At 36.9% G+C, this 24,586-nt stretch overlaps 1 protein-coding gene and 1 non-coding gene across 2 annotated transcripts in view; both read right to left on the reverse strand.

Moving 5' to 3' along the window:
- The window catches only part of retm (real-time), a 50,881-nt gene that overhangs the window by 22,422 nt on the left and 3,873 nt on the right, over positions 1-24,586 (reverse strand). Inside the window, exons 3-8 of the mRNA XM_033342922.2 lie at positions 21,369-21,518; positions 19,281-19,412; positions 15,359-15,487; positions 15,177-15,280; positions 10,194-10,270; positions 8,460-8,762 (exon numbers count right to left, since the gene is read on the reverse strand). Coding sequence (XP_033198813.1) covers positions 8,460-8,762; positions 10,194-10,270; positions 15,177-15,280; positions 15,359-15,487; positions 19,281-19,412; positions 21,369-21,518 — 895 coding nt within the window. The remainder of the gene's footprint in view (positions 1-8,459; positions 8,763-10,193; positions 10,271-15,176; positions 15,281-15,358; positions 15,488-19,280; positions 19,413-21,368; positions 21,519-24,586) is intronic.
- On the reverse strand, positions 602-709 carry LOC117161445 (U6atac minor spliceosomal RNA). Its single transcript, XR_004465022.1, has one exon. It is a non-coding gene; the product is annotated as a U6atac minor spliceosomal RNA (small nuclear RNA).

The raw sequence follows: 24,586 nt of genomic DNA on the forward strand, positions 1-24,586 counted from the left end.
TTGAAGCATGCTTTTATATATATTTAACGAATACAAAAAAATTGTTTTTAAAGTAAATAACGAATCCAATCTTTAAAATTAGTGTACTCACAGATTATAGTTTCTTATATTTAATGACAATAACAGCATTGACTATTTTATGCTTTCTTAGAGCATACGAAAATCAGGTTGATCAATCAATTTACAAATAGAAAGTTTTTACAAGCTTATAGGTAACATAATGTCTAATTACATTTTAAACTGTTTACGGTATTATCGCTACTCGTATAACATTTTTAATTTCATCATTCAAAGAAATATGTTTACTGAAGTTGATGCAGAATGTCGCTAGGCGCCACTTTCTAACTACCAGTATGTATCCAAGTTTTACCTATGATTATGTTGTTCAAGTCTGGAATTTGGTAATTAATAGTGTAAGTTTACTCAGTAATTCTGTTGTATATCAAATTTTTTTATCTATTTCGTTTTTGATTACATGATGTCAATGAATCAAACATCTAGATTCGCATCTAATATATTGTTCGAAATCCAATGCTCAAAAGGAAAAATTATTAGCACCTGCGTTTTCCGGAAGAATAGCGGAAGCCCTCCGCGGTCCTTCCAAAAAGATTTGCTAAGTGCCGCCGAAAGGCGACAGTGCCTTACCATTTATATATGTGTACCACCCTTATTTACGGGAGTGTTAAACGTCTCTCCTTTCATACTACAAAAAAAGTTTCTTTTTTTTTTACGTGGAGGAAATCTTCATAGACACCTTACCATCCTACGCAGGTGGGCAGAAGGTAGTGCCGGATTCTTACCGGCTAAAACCTCCACGGGCGGGCCGACAGTAGGCCAGTGTGTGCGAGTTGATCGTCGGGCCCCTGTGTGCTTAAACACCAAGCACGTTTAATTAAACCAAGTTACTCCCAGAAAGTACATTCACAGCACAAGCAAGAGAGGGGCATGGCCGCTTGCCTGTTTGTAATGTTGTAAGAGAAAATTTGGTTTTTCCGTTCTTTTTTGGGAAGGTTCGCTGCCGAGGGTTCGAACTCGCGACGCATCGTTTTCAGTTCTTTAACGAGAGTAGCTGGCTGCCTCGCCGAGGTTCTAGCTGATTGGAAAGTATTTGATTCTTAATGTGGCAATGTATATCATAGGAAGTATTCTAATTAGCCTCTTGAAGCAGATGTACTTTTTTCATAGCTCAAAATACAAGGGGCAAAGGTAAATAATTCCCTTAGCTAAAACTATTATTATTAAATCTATTATAAAGCTCTTAATATATTTTTGCTGCTATTACATTTCTTGTAGTAAGAGTAGTGTTGAGAGGCAAGGAGAGGATCCTGAGTGCCCTAAAGGTTCGTCAAAAAGTTTATTTAAATAATTGTTATAGCACCTTAAAGTATATTCTTTCTTTTTAAAAAACACATTTTTTTAAACCCGCCAAAATTTTTAATTTCACACTATTTCCTGCCATCTTTTTAGTTCTGCAGTCTGCTACAAGTAGTATACCAATAACTAATTTTTTCTACGTTAGTTTTACTCATATTGTTAAGAATGATGTAAATAAAATAATAAGAAGAGCCTATCACAAGGGACGTTCGAACGTGTACGCAAATGAATGGTCAATAGCATGAAAATTCTTTGTTAAACTCTGTAGCAGTTCTGCCCGAGCAGCCGAGCTAAACGGGCGTGTGAAACAGTGCTCCGGAGAAAGTGCGGCAACTGGAGAAGAGAAAACTACGAACGGTTACGCCTATAGCCAAACGGTGGAAACCCGTGTCCTATATCAAGAAGACTAGCAAACCTACTATGGAAAATATCCCACCGATAAGAATCCGCCCTTTCGCCAACATCTTTCCTGCACGTCAGATTCTATCCGAATGTCACCAAGTGAGATTCGAACTTATTACTTGCCATTACAAGTTCAGTGTTACAATACATATTGTGTACCTGTGTTACAGAATAAATACCGTCATTCTGTAATTACGAGTTATTCCCTACCTGAATTCCAACATATGTTTAAAACGTCCAATCGCATCATCAATCGTATCAAGGTCTTTTTTTTTCTGTGGCAGAATATTAAATGACTCTGTGAAGAAAACCATATTGAATTACATTTTATAATCACCGTAAGCCAAATTATCGAATTGAAAAGGTAATAAGTTTCTTAAAGAACCAATTATCGGTAACTGAAAGTGGCTATAGTAAAGGTTGGCAATATAGATTGGCTGATATTCAATTGACAATAAATTGTTCGTGGTATAGAAGTACCCAATACATATGCTCCTGCTGAATTACTAATTGGGCGAAAAATAAATTTACCTTTAATAAAAGAAATGTCTGCAACTGATTTTGAACAGTTAGATATAAATATTATACGTGACAAGACTAATGGTAATATTAAAAACAATGCAAATTATGGACGAAATATGTTTGATGAACGAAAGTAAATTGTATAATATGAAATTTTATGCTATTAATGGTCTATGTCTCGTAAAAATTAAAGATAGATACATAACAAAATTAGACATTTAAGAGCTCCACTTTATGGTGGTAACAGATTTGAGATGAGATTTATACGAAGTGCAAAATTTAATAAGCAAACATAAATTACGAAAAACAATGAAGAACGCTTAACTTTATGCTTCGTGGTTAAATTAATGATAATAATCCTTTTCAGAGTATTGTGATATTACCGAGGTAGATAGTGAAATGTAAGATCAAACTTTATCAAATGTATAATCACAAGGGATATAATAACAAAAGTAAATATAGAAACAAAGATTAAAAAGCAAAGAACGAAAAGAAAGATTAAATTTGTAAGTGAAGAACTTCGACGAGCATATTTTTCCCGCACTGTTATCCTAGATCCAGCGTGAACCTTTTACACTTATATGATAATATTTACAATTCACTAAAAAAATAAAATTGTTATAGTTTCTAATATTATTGCATAATGATAATAATGATAATAATTGTTACGACCGTTCGCGGAGAGACGCGGTCGCTAGGAAAACGCGTCAGCGAGAGGCGTAAATTCTCGCTACGATTCGGTTAATCGACGCCGCGAAATAGTCGTTCCCCTGTTTCGGTCAAGATAACAGAGGTAGTTCAATGAATGTAACACTGTATAGTAAGTTATATATCACCGTTTATTCTAACAACTTGTAAAGAAGACAGTTATGCTGGTACGTATGCATAAGATGAGTGAGTGACTGATCTACGGGTGTATTTCCGGTCAAAGGATGTTGACTGTACGAAGGATGGAAAATCAGTGGTGTTCGGAGACGATGCTGTGGCGGAGGAAAGCTAAGGATGGGTGTGTCTAGCACATGGGACCATCGGATTTGTCGGTGACGATTTTGGCTAAGAGAGTGAAGAAAATAGGCTTCGTTGTTAATTGGTTAAACGAAGGTTGATGGACTAGGAAGAGTCTTAGCCGCCCTCGATAGAAAGTGGTTAGTAGAAGGAAAATTGCATCGTACGTGAGAAAAACTAACTTTCCCTTGTCAGTTCGCTGTGGAGTGCCGAAGCGTGCAGACGTGTCTCTAGTGCCCAGCGTAGTCCGAAAACAACACGTGTCGCCCAACCGTCGAAAGAGAACACAGCCAAGTGTCCCTTATCCTTTAGGGAGAAGAAAATCCTAGGCACCTAACCCCAACCCGAATACTAGCCTCATAGCCTCACGACTAGTTATTCATTCCGAATTAACTAGCTCGATGATGGCCCAGCAATCGCGACCAGGCTCTCCGAGCAGACTCGCAGCTACCCCGCGCTACCTCCCCCGTGGCAGAAGTGTAGCAGAACTCTCCGCACCAACGACGCTAATACTACAAAGAAAAGGAAAATAGAAACAACAACGCAAATAAACACTCACAACAGGTTCGCCGTATTGGAATCCTCAAACGACGCCATGGAAATCGTAGAACCGCCACCAAACCAACACTCACAGAGAATCCCCCCTCCCCCACCAATATTGGTGGACGACGTCATCGACATACAGACAATGATCAAGTCCCTAGAGAGAGATATCTGCAAGGAGAAATATAACCTTAAGATAAGTAACAATAAAGTAAAAATACTGCCGAGGAACCCAGAAGCTTACAGAAAACTCACCAAGATACTTAGGACCCTGAACGCCAACTTCCACACCTACCAACTCAAACAGGAAGCTTCTTCTTCCTAGACATTAAACAAAAGCCGAACAATAAAGAAATCTACAACATCAGTCGCCTAATGAACGCGATAGTAAAGATCGAACCACCGCTTGTGAAAAGAGAAATAGTGCAATGCAAAAGTTACCAAAGGTACGGTCATACGCAGAAATACTGCAACCATACTTTCCGCTGCGTTAAATGCACAGGCACTCACTCCACTGACCAGTGCGCCAAATCACCGGAAACCCCAGCGAAATGCATCCACTGTCAAGGGGACCATCCTGCCAACTACAAAGGCTGCTCAGCATATAAAACACTATACACGAACAGGTACCCTAAGCTTAGAGCAAAAGAGGTATCCAACCAAACACCCAGCCCGCCGAAATTCACGACTACCCCAACCCCCTCAACCAACCAAACACCCAGTCCTACCAAATTCATCTCCACCTCAACCTCCTATGCCCAAGCAGTACAAGGCATCCAAAATAACCCGAGCAGCCAAAGGAATCTTCCCCAAAACAGTGTCCCCAACCCACCTAACACAGACAACTCCTCAAGGCTTGAAAAGCTAATAGAGAAACAATCAGAGCAAATAAATCACTTGCTATCGCTACTAACACTCATCGTGGAAAAATTAGCACGCCCCGACTCAAAATAAAACCAAGGCGCATAGCACTCTGGAACGCCAACGGTCTAGCGCAACACAAACTTGAACTAGAACTCTTCTTAAAACACCAGCAAATCGACGTAATGTTCGTATCGGAAACCCACTTCACCGACAAGAACTACCTGAAAATAAATGGTTACAAATTCTACCATACCCAACACCCCAGCGGAAAGGCCCACCGTGGCACCGGAATAATAATCAAAGCAAGTATTAAGCACTACGAACTTCTATCATTCCAGAAAGACTACCTCCAAGCAACAAACGTAGCAATAGAAGACTGTCATGGCACAATCACCACCTCAGCAGTATACTGCCCTCCCAGACACTCCATCGCCAAAGAAGACTTTGATAACTTCCTGGACACCCTGGGCAATAGATTCATAGTTGGAGGAGACTATAACGCCAAGCACATCCAATGGGGCAGCAGACTGGTTACAGCAAGAGGCAAAAACCTCTTAAACAGCATAATAAACAACAACCTCAACTACCTCACCACATACGAATCCACATACTGGCCCACTGACACCAACAAAATACCCGACCTTCTCGACTTCTTCGTAACTAAAAATATCTCATCAAGACACGTCCAGATCAACTCCTCGGCTGATCTCTCCTCTGATCATTCTCCCGTGATAGCAACAGTCAGTTCAACAATCATCGAGAATACACCTAATGGCTCCATTCACAATCAACACACCAACTGCCAGCTCTTCAGAGAAGTCTTTACACACTCAACCTCAGCCTTCACTCCACTAAAAACAAAGGAAGAAATCGAAGCAGCCTCGGAATACTTAAACACGAGCATAATAAACGCAATCCGCCTCTCCACACCGACAAAGCCATCTAACAGCAAACAAGAATATCCCCAATACATATTAAAAAAAATAGCAGAAAAACGTAGACTAAGAAGAGTATGGCAGACCCATAGAACACCGGATGACAAATGCAAACTTAACAACGCAACTAGAAAGCTATCCAGAACCTTAAAAAACTATAAAAACGACTGTTTCCATAAATACCTCGCCAGCTTATCCCCCACAGCCGACGCCAACTACTCACTATGGAAGGCCTCCAGGAAACTCACACGCCCCCCACAAATAATCCCACCTATCCGCCGTCCGCAAGGTGGATGGGCGCGAAGCCCTACAGAAAAAGCCGACCTGTTCGCTAAACACTTGTCAAAAGTATTCAAACCTCATTCCCCCAAAGCCGCCGCGGACGTTACTGAATACCTGCACACCCCCTTCCAAATGTCCCCTCCTATCGAACCCTTCTCCTCTGCAGAAACTATAGAAACAATCAGTCGCCTAAACCCCAAGAAAGCAGCAGGACACGACCTAATAGGCAATAAAGCAATCAAGGAACTTCCCACAAAAGGGATAGCACTCATCACATCGATTTTTAATGCTATCCTTTGCCTGGAACACTATCCTAAGGCCTGGAAAATCTCATTAATTACCCTCATCCCTAAACCCGGTAAACCGATATACGAAACCTGCTCCTATCGCCCAATCAGTCTTTTACCTACCCTGTCCAAACTATTCGAGAAGATGCTCACGAACCGACTCCTTCCAATCCTAGAGAACTTGAAAACATTCCCAGATCACCAATTCGGCTTCCGAAAACATCATTCTACAGTAGAGCAAATCCACCGCTTAACTCATACGATCAGCCAAACACTCGAAAAGAAAAAATATTGCTCAGCGGTTTTCCTCGACATCCAACAGGCATTCGACAAAGTATGGCATGAAGGGCTACTATACAAGATTAAAAAGATCCTACCTCACCCCTACTACTCCATCCTAAAATCTTACCTAACCAATAGACAATTCATGGTCAAATGCCTAGACGCCACTTCCGCAACATTCCCAATAGAAGCCGGCATACCCCAAGGTAGTGTCCTCGGACCCCTACTGTACTCCATCTACACTGCCGACCTACCCATATCAAACGATATAACAATAGCGACATTTGCAGACGACACAGCGCTATTAGCTACCCACGCAGACCCGGTAATAGCCTCATCCACTCTCCAGCGAAGTCTCGACTCCATGGAAAAGTGGTTTCACAAATGGGGCTTCAAAGTCAACGAAAAGAAATCCTCACATGTAACCTTCACGCTCCGAAAACAAACCTGCCCCCAGGTCACCATCAACAATGCAACAGTTCCTAGTAGGGACACAGTCCGATACCTGGGCATGACCCTGGACAGGAGACTAACGTGGAAGACACACATCTCAGATAAAACGAAGCAACTAAAGGACAAACTAAAAAAACTCTATTGGCTCACGGGCCGACGCTCCAAACTAAACATACAGAATAAAATTACCCTCTACAAGACCGTAATAAAACCTGTCTGGATCAACGGAATCCAACTATGGGGAACAGCAAGTAACTCCAACATCGAAATACTACAACGATTCCAATCGAAAACGCTAAGAGCCTTAATAGACGCACCTTGGTATGTTACCAACGAAACCATCCATCGCGACCTCAAGATACCTACAGTCAAAGAGGAAATAGCAAAATATAGCGACAGATATAGCAAAAGAGTCAACAAACACCGAAACCCCCTAATCACTGGACTACTCGATACGACGGACCAGATTCGCAGGCTGAAGAGGCACTACCCGCTACACTTAAACGTTAGATTCATTTAATTATCCAAATTAAGTATATGCACTTATTTATAATACTTATAAATTATACCTATCTATAATAAGTATTAACTTATTGTAAATAAACAGCCATGTCACTGCGCCACGCCAGAAAAATTACTGAAAATTCCCAACGTGAGAATTGATTGTAATTTCAACAAATAAATAAAAAAAAAAAAAAAACTTTCCCTTGTCAAGCCGTAGTAGATAATAGTCTTCAGAAATGATTCGGAAAACAGACGTTTGTTGGGTCTGAAGGACCTTAGCTAGCGAATTACTGGGATTTATGACGGGTCCTTAAGAATATTGAGGGTACGCTGTAAGGACCCGAAGACATCTGGTTGCCATCTTGCCCGCGGTGTGTGGCCTGGTCTAGGTAGAGTGTCGCCCGACGTAACATAATAATAATAATAATAAAAAAAAGAAGAAAAATACATAATATATAATAATATATCTTAGAAAGTAATAAACATGTAGTATTTCCATATATTAGAATTAATATCCCCCGCTGTTTGAGGATTAATTGGATAGTTTGAAATCTTTTAAAATTACAATTGCATTATTATCGACCTCATATAGTATTAAAATTCAGACTAAAAGGGAATTGTGATATTTTTTCTCGCGTCTATTCTTTACTGACAATTTTAACCCTAACAGCTTTTATAAAATCGTATTTCAAAATAAAATTATTACTTTCGATCTCAGTTTATCCTATATATAATATTTTACGAAAAAATGTTTATCTTATTGATTAATATCATTTTATATCTTTGTGTGTCTTTAAGATATATAATACAATAAAAAAAGTAATAGACAAATGTAACAAAGTATGTGCTATTAAAAAATATATGAAATATCTAGGGTAATATTATTACCATTTATTATTGATTTTTGGTATCTACTTCATACTATAATTAATTATAAAATATCTAATTATTTTGAAGATAATAAAAAATTTTTATCATTATAAACATTAATTAAAAAAAACGATACCTTTATCAAAATGATGCCAACCACCAGGAAAATAATCTTTCACTACTTGTGGTATGTCATATTCTTCAAGTAGCTTATCAATTTGATGTTTCTTCCTCCAATGTAATGTCTGTGTTAGCATTTCCTTTGCTTTCTCAACTGAAAATTCAGTAGCCCTTAAAAATCTTAGAAGAGTCGCATCTCCAGGTATTGAACTTCCCCTTAACTCCTTTATGCTTTGTCTCAACTGAATAAGTTTGCTTTCTTGCATCATGTCAAGCTTTCCTAAGTACCTTTCTATGTAATCTGAAGATAACTGCATTTCTAAAATACAAAGTATATGTAGCAAGTTTTAATAACTTAAATTAATATATTTAAATATTTATATCATGAATAACTAATTCAGCAAATGGCTTTGTTTTAATATATTAATATACCATCTCTTAATCTCCTAAAGCATTCAAAAGAAGCTCAAAAAACTTCTATAAGATTTTAAACAAACAAATTAAATATTAATCAATACGGACACAAAAAGAAACAAAAGAGGTACACTTGATGTTATTAGTTCTCTGTAGGTGAATGTAGAATAATATATACAGTAACTACAGGATATGTGATAGATAAAGGAATAAAATGATTGATAGTGAATAGAGGAGGAACATTGGTAGTTCTGAAATGCTTCCCTTAAACAAGAAGATGTTGTAGCAAAAATGAAACTAAACAATATAAATCTCCTAACATGCCATGAAATGTAAAAAGACCAACTCCCCACATAGCTTACCTAAACCAACCCTTCTAAAAACCTTTCTCTCCTGACACAATCTCACAACAAATGAAAAATAAAACAGGAATACTGCACTCCAGAATCTATTGGGAGAAATATAATTTCAAACAAGCTTGGGTATTATATTCAAATAATAGATTTGGATGATAAGGTAAGAATAAGAAGGTAAAGAGACAAAAAAAAAAAAATAGGTATTGAAAGAGAAAAGTAAATAGGAGGCAGAAGTTAGAAAAAGAGCAAAAATAAGTAGTAGATGGAAGTAAGGTAGAATCGCGATAAATAAAAAATAGAATAAGATAGAAGAAAATGAAGCGGGGAAGGGAAGAAGGTAGAAGAAACTGATGGCGAAGCGAGTGGTGATAAAAGCGATAAAGTTATAAACATTGCGAACACAATAGTAATGTAATAGTTGTACAAATCATAAATATTGCGTAAATGCGAATAATGGAGTCTAGTCTTAAGTTAGATATAAATACGTTAGTTTAAGTTGTATATAGAAACGGAAGTTCTTGTAAACTCTAAGGGAACAAAATTAAAAACAATGATTTCCGTAGTTCCAAGACTATTCAAATATAAAGAAAGTTTTTTGGAATATAATGTACTATTACCATCTTCACTTGTAAGGAAATTATTTTCATTTGTTACAATGGTAAATTTACCATAATTTTACGTTTAATGGCTTATAGAAAACTCTCCATTTATTCAAAAGGATCACTACTTGTCGCAATTTTTATGTATCTTCTTCCAAATTGTATTGATTTTGTCTCATGCGTGAATAATCTCATTTAAGTAAAATAATTAATAAAATTAAATTTACAAAGTTTTTACGACCATACATTTTTTGTTTACAGTTATTTCTTATCAAATTTTAATTGTATTAAGATCTACATTCTTTCTAACATTTTGTTTTTCAAAGCCATTAGCTAAATTTATAAATATTACATATAATAACAGAGAAAAATATAACATACCTCTATTTTGTAATTTGTTGTCCGCACAAGAATAAGTTTCTTCTGGAACAAGAGATTCTTGACTTTTTGCAATATCTCTAAACATAAAAAATAATAAATGCATAAAACCGCGAACATATCGAGCAGTAAGCGAAAAAATAAACGATGGTACAACCAATGCCAATGCTCCAAATGTTAATTTTGCCGCTTACCGCTTACTGTCCTCTGGTGGTTCTATGTTCACAGCCTAATAATATTACGTAATCTCGAAATATCAATAAACAAATGCTAAAAAGAAGGATAGCAAAAACATTTTTTGTTTCGCTTGTACAGAGCTTCAAAACTCGCCCGAAATTCATGCCTCTAGACCAGAATACCCCCTTAACTTAAATACATATATCTTGCTAATTCAAATTAAATATGAATAGTCAAACAACTGTTCGAGGTTTTATTGTACACATAATCGTCATCTATTATTAGATAATACGTTTTAAAATATAAAATATAAAAAAAATATATTTAAAATATAAAGATATTTTATCTATCTCGTTCTCAAGATTACTCATGCAATCCCCCATCCTGTCTGCTAGAGATCACAACGTTCAGAATTAAAAAAGAAGAGCATTGGAGCATTGCACTGTCCACAAATCAAACAGTAAACTTTAGTTAATAAGTTAAAGCGTTTCAGTATCCATAAATTGAACAAGTATTTTTTTTTTTTTATTTATTTATTAAAATTACAATCAATTCTCGCGTTGAGAATTTTCAGTAATAACAAGTATTTTTGAGAAATGAAAGCAAAAATTAATTTAAATTGTGAATCTAGTGGTTAATACCTTCTCGTCGGCGACTAAATAGAACATAACACATATAAAAGAGGGAAACGAGGAAAGCTCGACACACAGAAAGTCGCAAGTGAGCAGTCAAGTCGAGTCGACGGTGAGTACCAGGCAACAATCCGAGTCCAGTCCAGGTAACACGCGCCAGTAACAAGCCCCCCTCGTAACTTTAATAAACGCCATTGATACATTAATACGTCAAGTATTCATTTGGTACCTTTCACATTCTACACCTCAATAGAAAATTGTTTCACATGTCTCACGTTAAATCAAAATCAGACAAAATGGGCGAGGAGTATAAAGCTATCCAATATTTATGCGACGCCTAGAGAAAAAGGTTAGAAATCAAAATTTCTGAAGCAACTTTTAAAGTCCTTCCTAAGTCCTATTCTACTCTAAGATCCTATTTATGTGTGGCTTCGGTGTTAGTAAAATATATACATATCGCTAAATCTGTAAGAGGTCATGTGAGAATAGCTTATTTGTGGCGCTGATTGAGGCTCAGACAGTTAGCAGATGAATTAAGTCGGTATTGATAAAGGGCGTGGTTGATACGTCAATTTCCTTGACTCATTCAATAAGACTCATGCAGCCTCGTCGGCAACTGAAGGCCTGTGTGCATGTGCTTCGCGAGGAAGCTTCCCGAAGGTGGCATTTGTGTTGTTGTGAGACTGAAGTTGCTGACAGATGTTTCGTTGGTGGTTCTTCGTCAATTTCCCAGAAGCGTGTGAGGTCCATCTATAGATCCGTCGTGGACGCGTGAAAGATATTTACCGTTGAATGGAAGACTGGGCTCCCCTGATGACCCATTCGAAACACGTTTTCTGCAGACGCAGATCGGGGTTTTTAGAATAATTAAATTTTATTTGACCGGCACACAGCGACGCGAGTGTGGATCCCGCGCTCAATACGACATCGATCAGGGCTGGTATATGGAATCTTGGATCGGCTCATTGGAGATTCCTAGGTATTTGGATTGTCGATCGATCTATAGGTTTATCTAGGATCAATGTCGATATGGTTGGGATAATCAGGAACGTCAGTGTGCGTGGGTATGTGCCGTCCGTGGAGTTGATTGTGACCGTTGTGTAACGTCTAGCAGTCGTTGATAAGGTGTCGAGGACTCCAATGGGAACCGAACATTTCCTTTGCGTGAGCTCAAGTGAGTTTGCCAGCTTTTCGGTCACGAAATTCATGCTAGAACCAGCGTCGAGCAGTGCTCTACAGCGGACTGATTGTGTTTTGTCATTTAATATATTGATTTGGGCCGTGACTAATAGGCCGTTATATAGTGATTCTGATGCGAAGGTTGTTGGTGATTCGGTTCTTCTAGCAGTCGTCGATTTTCGCAGTCATTGTCTTCTTCGTCGTTGCAGACTGGATAAGGGTCTTAGGATTTTCCGAACACGTGGCGGTGTCGAAAGATGGCGATGTCGGAGGAGGTGTCGAAGCATGTGTTGAAGAAGGTGTTGAAGAAGGTGTTGAAAAAGGTGTAGATGATCGATTGAATGTTCGGCAGATTGTGATCGGCCGATTCTTGACGTGAGCTTCGTCCCGATGCAAAAGCGCGTGATGACGATTTCCGCACAAGCGACAGAATCCAGCAGGGTGATGAAAAACCAAGTGCCATTTCCCTAGGCAATTGATGCACAAGGATGCTTTCTTGACGACTTTGACTTTCGTTGACTGATTTTGTCTGAAGGTGTCGCAGGCTCACATTCCGTGTGATCCCTGGCAGAGTGGACATGTCGACGGAGAGTGTGCAGCGGTGAATGCGTGCCCCCATGGATCGCCTTGTCGTAAAGGATAATGTGGTTCTGGCGCTCGTCTTGTCGGAGTTGCCATGGATGTTGTTATGGTACAGGTACAGTACTTTATTCCCAGGAAGTCTAATAAATGAGTGTACGGAAGCATTTCTTTGTTGGGTATGGTGAGTTCCCGTTGTTAAACGGAGTCTTGGTTTAATTTGGAAAGGAAGAGTCCTATGATAATGGTGTTTGACGTGACAGGGTCACCTAAGTTTTTCAGTGCGCTGAGATGATGTTTGATAGTGTCGATTAAATTTGCTAAGGTTTCCGGTATCTTTTTGATCAATTTAGGATAGCATCGCAAACAAGTGACGTAGACAAGTTTGTCGTGGATAATCGAATCTATCCTTGAGGGCGGCGATAACGTCTGTATAACTAGCTTCAGCGGTGTTTAATGATCGAGCACATTTCGCTGCTTTACCAGTTACGGATTCCTGGAGATAATGTAGATCCTGTACATGTAGTGTGGTTTCTGGTGTCGGATGCTTTCCTCAGATATAGAATCTATACAGCACCCGGGCAACCCTAGAAGCCATCGGAGTTGAGATACGCCCAACCAGCGCACACGGTACCGAGTACCGGGTTACCTCAAATAATCGCCCGCAGGAGGCTCACTCGTCTCAGGTCGAACGGGGCGCTTTCCAAGCCCTTCCGTCTTCTCGGGACGGTATCCGGAGCAGGTGGGACGCTGCTCACCCGCCGAAGGCCATTCGGAGGAACCATGTCCCCCTTAAATCGGCCCTCTTGCCAGCATTTGGCCACAACCACTGCCACCACGAGTCCATACCCATAATTGGCCGAGCCGAGGGTTCGCTACGCCCTCTGGGCTAACACTCGACCGCCCGTGGTACCGTTCATTGTCAACGGTGGGACCGCGCCTGTGGATGTACCGCCACGTCTCTGCTGCACGGCTTACCTGCTCGCCGTGCAGTCAGACCCAGATGAAACTCACGTAAGCGGGAGTTGAGGAAATGTACCTCGGCGGCTCTCCCGACGGTCTCACCCTTGGCTTCAGGATCGTGGGTGCGCTACTACCCAAGGCTCCGTGGGGAAGACTTAGTCTTACACCACAGCAACCTTCCTTGCGGTGTACATAGAGGACTCACGTAAGCGGGACGCTTGTCCCGACGGTCCTCCCTGGCTGCGGGAACGTGGGTTTGCCAGCCCCCATAGACTCGCAAAAGCGAATCCTCCCTGCGGAGTGTAGATCCTGTACAGGCGTTAGTTGGTCATGGTGGAAGAGAAGATTTTAATACCCTTATCGTTGAGATCGAAGCAATTCCTAATTCCCGACCATTAACGCCGATCTCCACGGATCCTAATGATCTCCTTGTCCTCACTTCTATTTTTGGAATAAAGTATATATTATAACCTGTTACTTCAGTGTTATGATCTGTCAACCATCTCTAATATCCTAATCGAAATAGGAAATCGACCAATTCGTGGCGTCGATTGTCGAATTGTAACGAGAATTTACGACTCTCGTTGACGCGATCTACGGCGAACGCATCTCTCCAAGAATGGTCGAACAGACTGGGTCTTAACATGATTAGGCGAACTGCAGGAAAATCGGTAAGCTTTCAGACGTTCGCCAGATTCTATAATAGGCCTACATTGTCAGATAATTACGAGTTTGTTACAAGAGTGATATAGTCGTTTATAATTAAACAATGGTTATAAGGAGGTTAAGAGTATTTTAAGATAAAAGATTGTATCAAAGATTATAAAAAAGCGGTACTATAATAATAAAATTCTTGCATTTAAAATTGTACTTTTTCTCTGAATAACTACATAGGTAATCTCGAAAACAAGGCGAATGAAATCTAATTGGGCGATCACACAGACTTGCTTTGAATAAAGTTCAATCGAAATTATATGAAGAGCCTCGTGACTGTATTAGTAATTTCTTCGATCGAGGTTCTTCATATAATTGCGATCGTACTTCACTTACAGGTAAATTCGTTTGATCTTCCAATTATGCAGGTTATTTTATAAAAGATGACGTAAAATTGAAAGAGTTTCTTACAAGCTAAAGTAGCACAGAACTAGAGAATAAAAAAGTTACATTTGAGATTGTGTTTAGTAGTTATTGATATTTAAAAGTCAACCAAAATATCTCTGACCTCTGGTAGTCATTACACAAAGCGAATATAAGGCAACCTAAATAACTAACTAAGCAACATTATAGGATGTGTGTAACTTAGTTAACCAAAATTATTTTTGTTATTCAATTCATTAAAAACATTCCTATCTATTTATATAATAAAGTTTATAAAATTATCATTACTGTGTGTTTTCTTCTTTTTGAACGATTTAATAATTTATATCAATCTGAAAACACACTTATTCAAACTTACCCTTCATTTTTCTCAGATATATCATTTGGATCCTCCCATGGAGGTACATATACGATACCCTCTTCTTTTAATTGATTTATGAAGTATTCAATTATCTCCTTGCCCTGTAATGATTTTTATTAGTAACCTTTCATTTAAATAATAAAAGTTACCGAAAAAGGATTTAGTGAAAAGAGTATTACCTTTGCAATATTTTGAGCATATTGTTTCATCGCTAATTTTTCCATTGAGTTTTCAAAACCAAAGAAGTTTTTAATATCTAAACTTGCAGTTTGTTCAAAACACGTCCATTCTGGATTTTCAGGATGAACCTGTAAATATACCATGTTCATTAGTTTTGATGTGGCAAACTGATAACATACAGATAGAATCTTCTTATTATATGCCGTTTCCAGCAATATGTCCAATAATCAAAGGGTGTAAAATAATAGGATCGTCAACGGATATCCGACTCTCTAATCACCGACCGGACTGCCGAACCGGGGTGCCGAATCGAGGCCATTAACAGCGGTAAACACATGTTTCAGAACACACAGAGTCTACACGAGGCTTCGAAAACGAACAATACTTCGGATCCTTGGTCAGGGAGCGCATGAGCGCATGCAGAATCGCCTGAACTGAACCGTGACGATGGCCGTAAGTGTTGTTGTCAGTGTCTAGTACCGCCAGCGACGCACTCTGTGCTGAACGCGCGAGGCAGTTGTGTGTCGTCACCGGGTCGACGTTAGTGAACGCTTGGGCCCTTCTCCCGCAATCACGAATGATGCGTTCTACGATGCTGCGATGTTGTGTCACATGCAACGTGTTAAATGCAGAGCAACGATATAGCGCGTGCTGAGCTCCGTACATCGGGCATCGCTCGGCTTGGCCCACCGAAGCAGGCGCGCGTGTATGACGTACAAGGCCTGGGTTCGAAATTGGGTGTGATAGGTCACGTTAGTTATGGTGTAAACGGCTTCCAAAAATCGAATGCGGGCCTCGAGGGACGCTTCGAGTTCGGAGCAGGTGGGAGGTCTAAGAAGAATTTCTACTCCTTGAGAATCTTCTTGTCCAATCTCTGCGTGATGACGAAGATAAGAAGATTCTTTCATTATTTGGTCTGTGAGCCCTGATTCGCAAGCATCGCAATAAAACGGTTTATTATATCACGAAGTCGAGAGAGTTCACCAGTTAGCTCTTCGACAGGGTGGGGGGGTAACGTCATGAAATCAGACAAGAGCTTCTGCACGATAACATGCTTGTATCATAATGTTTTTACAACGTTCCCCCATTTTGAAATTAACCTACTCGTTTCCTCTCATAAGGGTCTGAAAAACATCACCAAAACCGGGCCAATCGGCGTACTTTCCTAAGAAGGGTGGAACGGCGATGTGCGACAACTGGTCCCGGTCACCCGTGTCCTGCGTTGGAGGCGTCTTAGTAGATGTAATCATGCCACTGAGGTAATCTTGTGTTGCCCAATACGTGTCCTCGATCGACAGAAACTCCTCCTTAGCGGAATAGAGGTAATTTCACTCCCAAGATTTTCTCAGGCTCTCCAGCCGAGCCTTGCCCAAGCGAGGTTAGGCTAGCTCACTTTCTTGCAATTCTCTACAAGACACAGCATCTTACGAGCCATAAGCCAAATCTTTTGGATGAGCTTGTCCATGATGTCTGATTCTTCGTCGCTCTTGCCGATCCAGCTCGAAGGACTCCAAAATGTTCGATAGCGCGATAATAGTTTTGACGCTGAGAATGTAAGTTAGGAACGAGAATGGCGGGATGTGTGTGGAAGTCAACGAGGCGTAGATCTTCTTCTTCTTCTAATCCGCCAGGCGGCTTCGTTTTATTGCAATGACCATTAGCACAAACAAGGTTTTCAAATTTTATAGTGAAACAAATAGCACAATGGGTTCACGACTTATAAGAGCGAGGACGTAGGCAAATACGCAATTCGAATTTATCGCAAGCGATGAATGCTTTCATTCGGATTTCATTCAAGCGGATGTCGCCAGAGCGAACGTACATCTTGGACGTCCGAATGTTAATAAATATGTAACCATAGCCGTTGGCACTTACAAAATTCGAGAGAGTGACAGATCCCAGGGCTTATCGGTACGCGTTTAAAATTGCGAAGACTAGTTACAATATTTGGTTCGATATTTACTAAAACTCTGAATCTGATTCGTGACTTCATTTATGAAATTCATGAAATCAAAGAATAATAAATACAATGGGAAGTGTAATAATACAAATGCCAACTTTCATCGGTCATAGAGAGAAGATATTATATACAATTGATTAGATTTTTACATTATAACATACAATATACAGATTCTTTTTATTCCAAGAGTCTAAATGAAATAATAATTCTAAATGCTCTAATACATCCCCACTAAGTTTTTACATTTACCTTATTTTCTGTAAATGTCTTAATATTGTAGTATCGTAAATATAATAATTAATTTATTAATAATAAATGGATTAAACAGAAAACAATGGTTGTTTAACATGAACTAATCGTAACAACGTATTATAATTAATTAACAACTCTTGTCAACACAGATTCAACTCTCTCTCAACAACGCTAACAACACTATCTCGACAACACAATTCGCACTCTCTGGCTTCTCAACTCATACTGCTGTTAATTCGTTTATGTCCCTTAGCAACCTTTTGTCTTTTGTCTTAGCCTCATATCTTTTGTTTAAGCCCCATTATGAACATGCTCAACAACAGCTTGTTTATAATTCGCACGACAACCCCCCGCCCCAGGCCCCTCGTCCACGATACTACAACATTATACTAATGTATGAACGAAGGTAAACACATAGACGTGTCTTGTCATAAATGGAACTGATTTAAAAATGTCAGGTTTAGTGCGACTATTAAAGGCTCCCATCATACAACAGTAAAGTATTTCTTAATCGATTCCACTCTCAATTCAGTATATAGATTTCGAGTTGATTTTTATTCATCCATAGTATACGGTAGAACAGAAGGAGTAATATTTTTTTTTATTTAAATAACATGACTCGTTTTAATGATTCATATTACATAACAAGTAATATGAAGACAAGAAACCTTTTTATTGAAATATCACTCTGAAATAATTTTTAAAAAATTTAAAAATTATTTTTCCAAAAATCAAAGGTTTACAGAAGGTTAACAATAAAGTAGAATAAGGTCGAAATATCATAATGACACATATAGTATTATAACGCTGGTGTACAAAAGGGTTTATAAAAAGTAAGTATAAAAAAAACACCATAGCGTGATTCTACACCTCTGGGACAGTGGAGATTTGTAAAAATGGTTCGTTAAAAATTGTCCTTGAGCATCAATTTCAAGGTTAAAAATTTGTTATTGCAACGTATTCTATTCATCGCCAGGAATAAAAGTCTCGAAGCAACCATGAATAGCAAATGATCGCTTTAGGCAGAAAAAATATAATCACATTCATAAATAATACACTTAATAGTAAAATATACACTAAAATCGTAATACTCGACTCATTTAAAATCTAAATCGTTGGAAGGAAGTTTATTTTCAAACAGAATATTTTAATTAGTTTAATAAAAGTTTAACCAATTAGTTTTTAATTAAATAAATTTGAAAGGGAAATGGAAAGAAGTTTAGTTAAAGTTAAACATTTATCTATTCTGTTACTATTTCACTAATTTCATAATAATTCTCTTCTTTGATAGATACATAATTAAATACGCGTGCTAAATATACCGGTACGGCAAAGCAGTACCGTTAATATAATAATTAGGATTAGGTATTTTGTGGATTATTAAATAGAAAATTGTTCTTAAATTTTACAGATTTTCTATTTTAAACCAAAACACAAGCAATTCACTAAATATGTTCCTAGCTACATATATGGAACTGTTGTTAAAGATAAATTATTGAAGAAATTCTTTTTGTAACTTTTATACAAATCATTTATTTATGAAATGTTTGTTGTAGAACTTACTCTGTTTAACCAAATTAAGTTCTTTAATTACATCATATATCATTTTTTCATAAATTATAAATACGACATATTATATACAGAAACAAAATATGTTAGAAATAGCAATAAAAATGTCAAATAATGATTAAATTATGCTAAATACTTACAAAATATCTGCACTTTTCGATAACCGATACTCTAGATGAAAAACTTTCATTATACGCTTCTATTTCTAGAACGCTATTTCGTCTATTTAAAACATTCCTTTGAATAAAGTATACAAAATCTACTCCAATGATCTGAAACAAATGACAAGAGTAAAAATTTCTAGGGAAGAACGAAAACATATCGGTTAAATTTCTTATAAATGTAATGTTTGGTGTTTTATATGTACATTATTAAAAAATGTATCTTTCTCTTACTCTTATGAATAAAAAGCATATAAGTTTTACATATTTGAAGTGATAATCAATTGTTATGTAGATTGCTCGACGAAATAGTACTACTGTTATATTTTAGATTATTTTACATTTCTTGAAACATCTCATTGCGATTAAGGAGGTGACCCAACTATAAAATGATCAGATATCTTTTCTGCGATCAAATAACATTTTTCTAAAGCACATTTTTATTCATATAAATTAACAAATTATTTAGATAATCTATGTATGCGCATATACTAAATATTTTTTTTAAGTTTAACCTATAAACTACGCAAATAACATCCTTAACAATCTTGCCTTGGCTTCCATCGCGATAGGACATATTTGACAATATCACGTATCTCCAGTATGTGCCATCCGGAAGCAAGTGATAGTGGCAGCGAAAGAAATGGTGCTAATATTAGTGATACTAGGATAGTGGTAGTAATATCAATACCACTACACCAACTGACTCTTGGCTCCTATATATGTATACCATACATATTATCATGCTAGAAACAGAGAACCAATACATACGTGATATCTATGAGTACAGGAATCTCACCTAGTCGATCACTGAGCAAAGAACCCAAACCTCCGAAACCGAAACCTCAGAAACTGAACCGAAAACCTCCTACGTGAATGTCATAAAATATGAATACGCACCAACTAAGAATCAAGCCATAATCAAAGAATATGCTTGAGCCATCGGAAATATAATAGGACCTAAATCAATAAAATATTTATTGAATTTCGAACAAAAGAGTTTGCATGTACTTGTACAAAAAATTGACCCTTATAAACCAAACATCGAAATACAGGGTGGTTGGTAACTGGAGGTACAAACGGAAAGGGGGTGATTCTACGCGAAAAAAGGAGTCGAAAATATAGAATAAAAATTTTTTTTTTTTAATTTTTCTATCGAGACAACGATCTACAGTGAGATCCGTTACAACGTACCGCACGCGTACCGAGCGAAAATTCAAAGTCGATTTTCTCGAAAACAAAGCCTCAAACGAAAAATTTCTATTCTATATTTTCGGCTTGTTTTTTCGCGTAGAATCACCCCCTTTCCGCTTGTACCACCAGTTACCAACCACCCTGTATAGGTCTATAACAACGAATAATAAGAACATAGACATTGGTCCCACATCGGATCATACTTTTGAACATTGCATCAATAATCTCCAACTGTACAATCCAGGATATTTAAAAAACACAACATAAAACTTTGGTTGAAAACAACATATTTAAAAGTAGGAATCTCTGATCCCGAATTTTCACATATACTTAGCTTGAGACAAGTTTATGTATACCCAGAGGATGCTAAAATCATACGAAGGTCGTTCACTGAAAACAAAATTTTCAGGGTAGCAGAACGGTTTCAAACAGAAGAGATACATTGCTAAACGATGCCCAAAATAACAACAACACAAACGAGAATAGTAGCTCTAGATAGTTTTCAGACTACCACAAGTCCAAATCTCCTCCAAATTTCCTAGAACATTAAAAGACATCAAACCGACAAAACAGAAAAACCAAGTATAAATAAAATCGGGATTAAAAGACCGCTATTGATATCGTGAGAAGATTCTCACTTCCGGTGGATACAATTAAGCGACTTAATCTTTAAACTTTCAGAATCAATAAGAAAGAGGAAAAAGACACCGAAACAATCCATAAAAAAACAAGAACGCTCCATATCATCCATTCCATCTATGAGAAGAATAGAAAAATTACTTGACCCAGCCAGCCTATATCATCCGATATAGAAAAACTACAGAAAAACAACTACATGCTATATTAAACATATACAAATATTTACATACATACCTTTTTTAAAATATATGGTGCTTCAACATTTAATTTACAGCGTCGTTCTGTTATTCTAATTGAGCCATTTTTACTTTCTTCATCTGAAACTATCTCGCAACCGACAAAAACAGGAATTTTTGGACAAGTAGGAAATCTGCGTTCATATGCCTACAAACAAAATTAACATTTGTGAGAACTTATATAACAGTTATACGTTGACATTAATAGTTCATGCAAAATCCGTAAAATATAAAACACAAAATTAAATAGTAAAACAGGGGCACATATTAGTAAATTGATCAAGTGTTTGGTAAAAATAGCAAATAATCCTAAACACTATCTAATTCGTTCTTTCTCCAAGTAAATAGCAATGCACTTCATTGCTACAATATTTTCATATGATAGTTAAATCTCTTAGAACTCAAACTGGTCAACTTCAGTTTTTATACACTTTCTGATTTTTTTCCTAGGCATATGATTAGCACAAACTACTAAAAAAAGAAATTGGGCCATAAAGTTAATTATGAAGTGGAATAGATAACCGTACAGTTTAAGGTAAATTTTAGTAAATAATACAATAAATGTCTTGATAATTGCCGGAAAGCCGAGACACACGATCGCCAATTATTTTGATTTTAACAATAAATACTGGTACGACCCGTTGTTTTGCCAAACGTAGTGAAGAACAGCGCGAGTGAAAAAGAAAGAGATTGACAAAAAGAAACGTATCGGTTAGTTAAACAATGTTAATGCAACAATGAAATGTTGATTTTTTATTTTTGTTGAATAGAACTTTCATCGGTGTAATTCTAAAGTTTTTCTGATTAAAATAACGATATATTTATTTATTGCTTATTTAATAAAATTAACTTTTTTTTTGCTTGTTAAGTATGTATGTAAATGTGATTTAAGATGTATCGTATTTCATCTCACTATAATTAGAAAAGTATCACAAATACACTAGGAAAAGTTTAATTTAAAAAAAGTCAAAGATAAAAAATTTTCATTATTGAATTAGTATCGTCTCATTAACATTTGAATTCGGATCAAATTATACTACTTAGCCGTTGAGCTTTGTAATATGTCAAAGGGAACACCAAGACTCCTTGAGCGGAACTCCCCGCAATATTGGGGATGAAGACGTTGAAATTAGAAGGAACATCGTGTCCGGCAAGTATCGAGGTATTACTGTATTTCTAATATTACTATGTCACTCCTTCTCTAATTTAAAATTGATCAAGGCTGGTTCCAAACAGTACTGGTTATGAGTTTAACGAGTCATAACAGAATAATTAACGGTAATTATATAGAAAGGGAGCTTCAATTCCGATTTTGTTGAATCTCGGATATGTTGTAAAGGAGAGGATTCTGAGTCCTGAATAACATACACTTTGTCCAAGGCATGGGACGTTCGTGGTTCAAAAGTTGTGACAAAAAGAAAATGGTACTTTTTACATTACATTTACCTCAATAGAATTGCTATCCTAATAGCGGTATGATTAGTTTAGGTTGTTATATATGGGGGCCGAGCGTCCAGATTCTCCAAAAAATCTAACCTAATCTAACTTTTGAATTACGATGATCCCACGCCTCGGACGAAGTACGTGTTACTCAGGACTCAGGGTCCTCCCCTCTGTAACATATCCGAAATCCAATAAAACTAGAATTGGGGCTCCATTTTTTTAAATAATTACCTAATTAACTTGTGAATGCAGAAAGTATTTCACACCACTATTCTTACAAGGCAAAATTTCATTTCTAAATTCAAGATTATGTATCGCTTTAGAAACGAACAATAAATATGTTTATCCTCACTGTTTTACATTTTTTAAAAATAATCTTCGTTTATGTTTACAAAATTTCCAAATTGGATTTTTAAAAATTTTAACTATTTTTTTGACATCTTAGTACATAAAAATACTTCAGTTTCAATATTTATCTTTTATGTCCGTAATCTCTCTTTATATAGACATTCCATCCTGTATCTTTGCACACAGCATATGAGAGAATATGATAATTATAAGTTTGATATAACACTATTATCAATGTCAATAATTTGAAGTACAAAATACCGTTCACCAGAAGCTCATTTACGAAGGTAATTGTATAACAATTTTCAAATTTTTCATGCATTGTTTGTGACAGTTTCATATTCTGATTTGCTTACTGAGATATGTCCACTGTTCGTTGATGCCTAACATAGCTGTCGCAGCCTCAGGAGCTTGCAAGCTCGCACCACGACAGTTAACGAGGGAGGTATCAGGTACGTCAGGAATTGTCTGCTCTTACTTGCCGCTTGCTTTCTTGGATCTGAATTGATGATGAGAGTGAGAATCAATGAGAGTAAATGAGATATAGTGAAATGCAATTTAAATGGTATTCTACTTTTTGTTACTGTCTTTGAAGGATTAATTAGCTCTAAATTAAACACCTGAAACTGTATGTGTGACGTACCAAAACAAGGAATATTGCAAAATTATTAGAAATATCCTTACTTTTTTTATGATGTGTACCCGTAAACGTATTATTCTTGAAAATAACAGATGCACTCTATAGCATTCGTTTAAAAATTAAACTGAAAATGAAGTAAATACAAGAATGCATGTGCATATATAAATGTGAATATTTAAACTGAAGAAATTCTAAAATATGCAAGATATGTAAATGACATTTCTCTTTTTTCGACGAATTTTTAATATTCGAATTTTGGTTAATTACGAGTTACACATATAAAATGTCTCGCCAATATGATATTAATGCACTGTATCGATTCGATTTTCAGAATTAAATAAAAAATTTTAAACTGTTGATAGAAATAATATAATAGATTAATAGAATTCGCTTAAAAATATAAAAGGAAAAAATTTTCATAAACACCAAATACAAGTCGATAGTACTTATATGTATTTGAGATATTTAATTTTGTAATATTTATAGATATTTTAAGAAGTTTAAACTTATTACTTATTACTCAACTGTTTCGCATTCAATATCTCACGTCCTTAAGATTTACAAGATCATTTTATTTCTATATCACATTCTATTACTTAGTAATGTCATGTACATATTTATAATATAAACATATATAGTATATATGTACACAGGGTCAGTAAAAACTATCGTTCGAAATAACTTGTGTTATCTACTGATTTTATCAAAAAATGTTTGAAGTGAAATTTATTGTATTTAAGAATTTTGATCAGATGAATACATTGTGTTTTGTTGATGCCTTATAG

The sequence above is a fragment of the Bombus vancouverensis genome, chromosome 4, assembly GCF_051014615.1.
Source record: "Bombus vancouverensis nearcticus chromosome 4, iyBomVanc1_principal, whole genome shotgun sequence".
Lineage (NCBI taxonomy): Eukaryota > Metazoa > Arthropoda > Insecta > Hymenoptera > Apidae > Bombus > Bombus vancouverensis.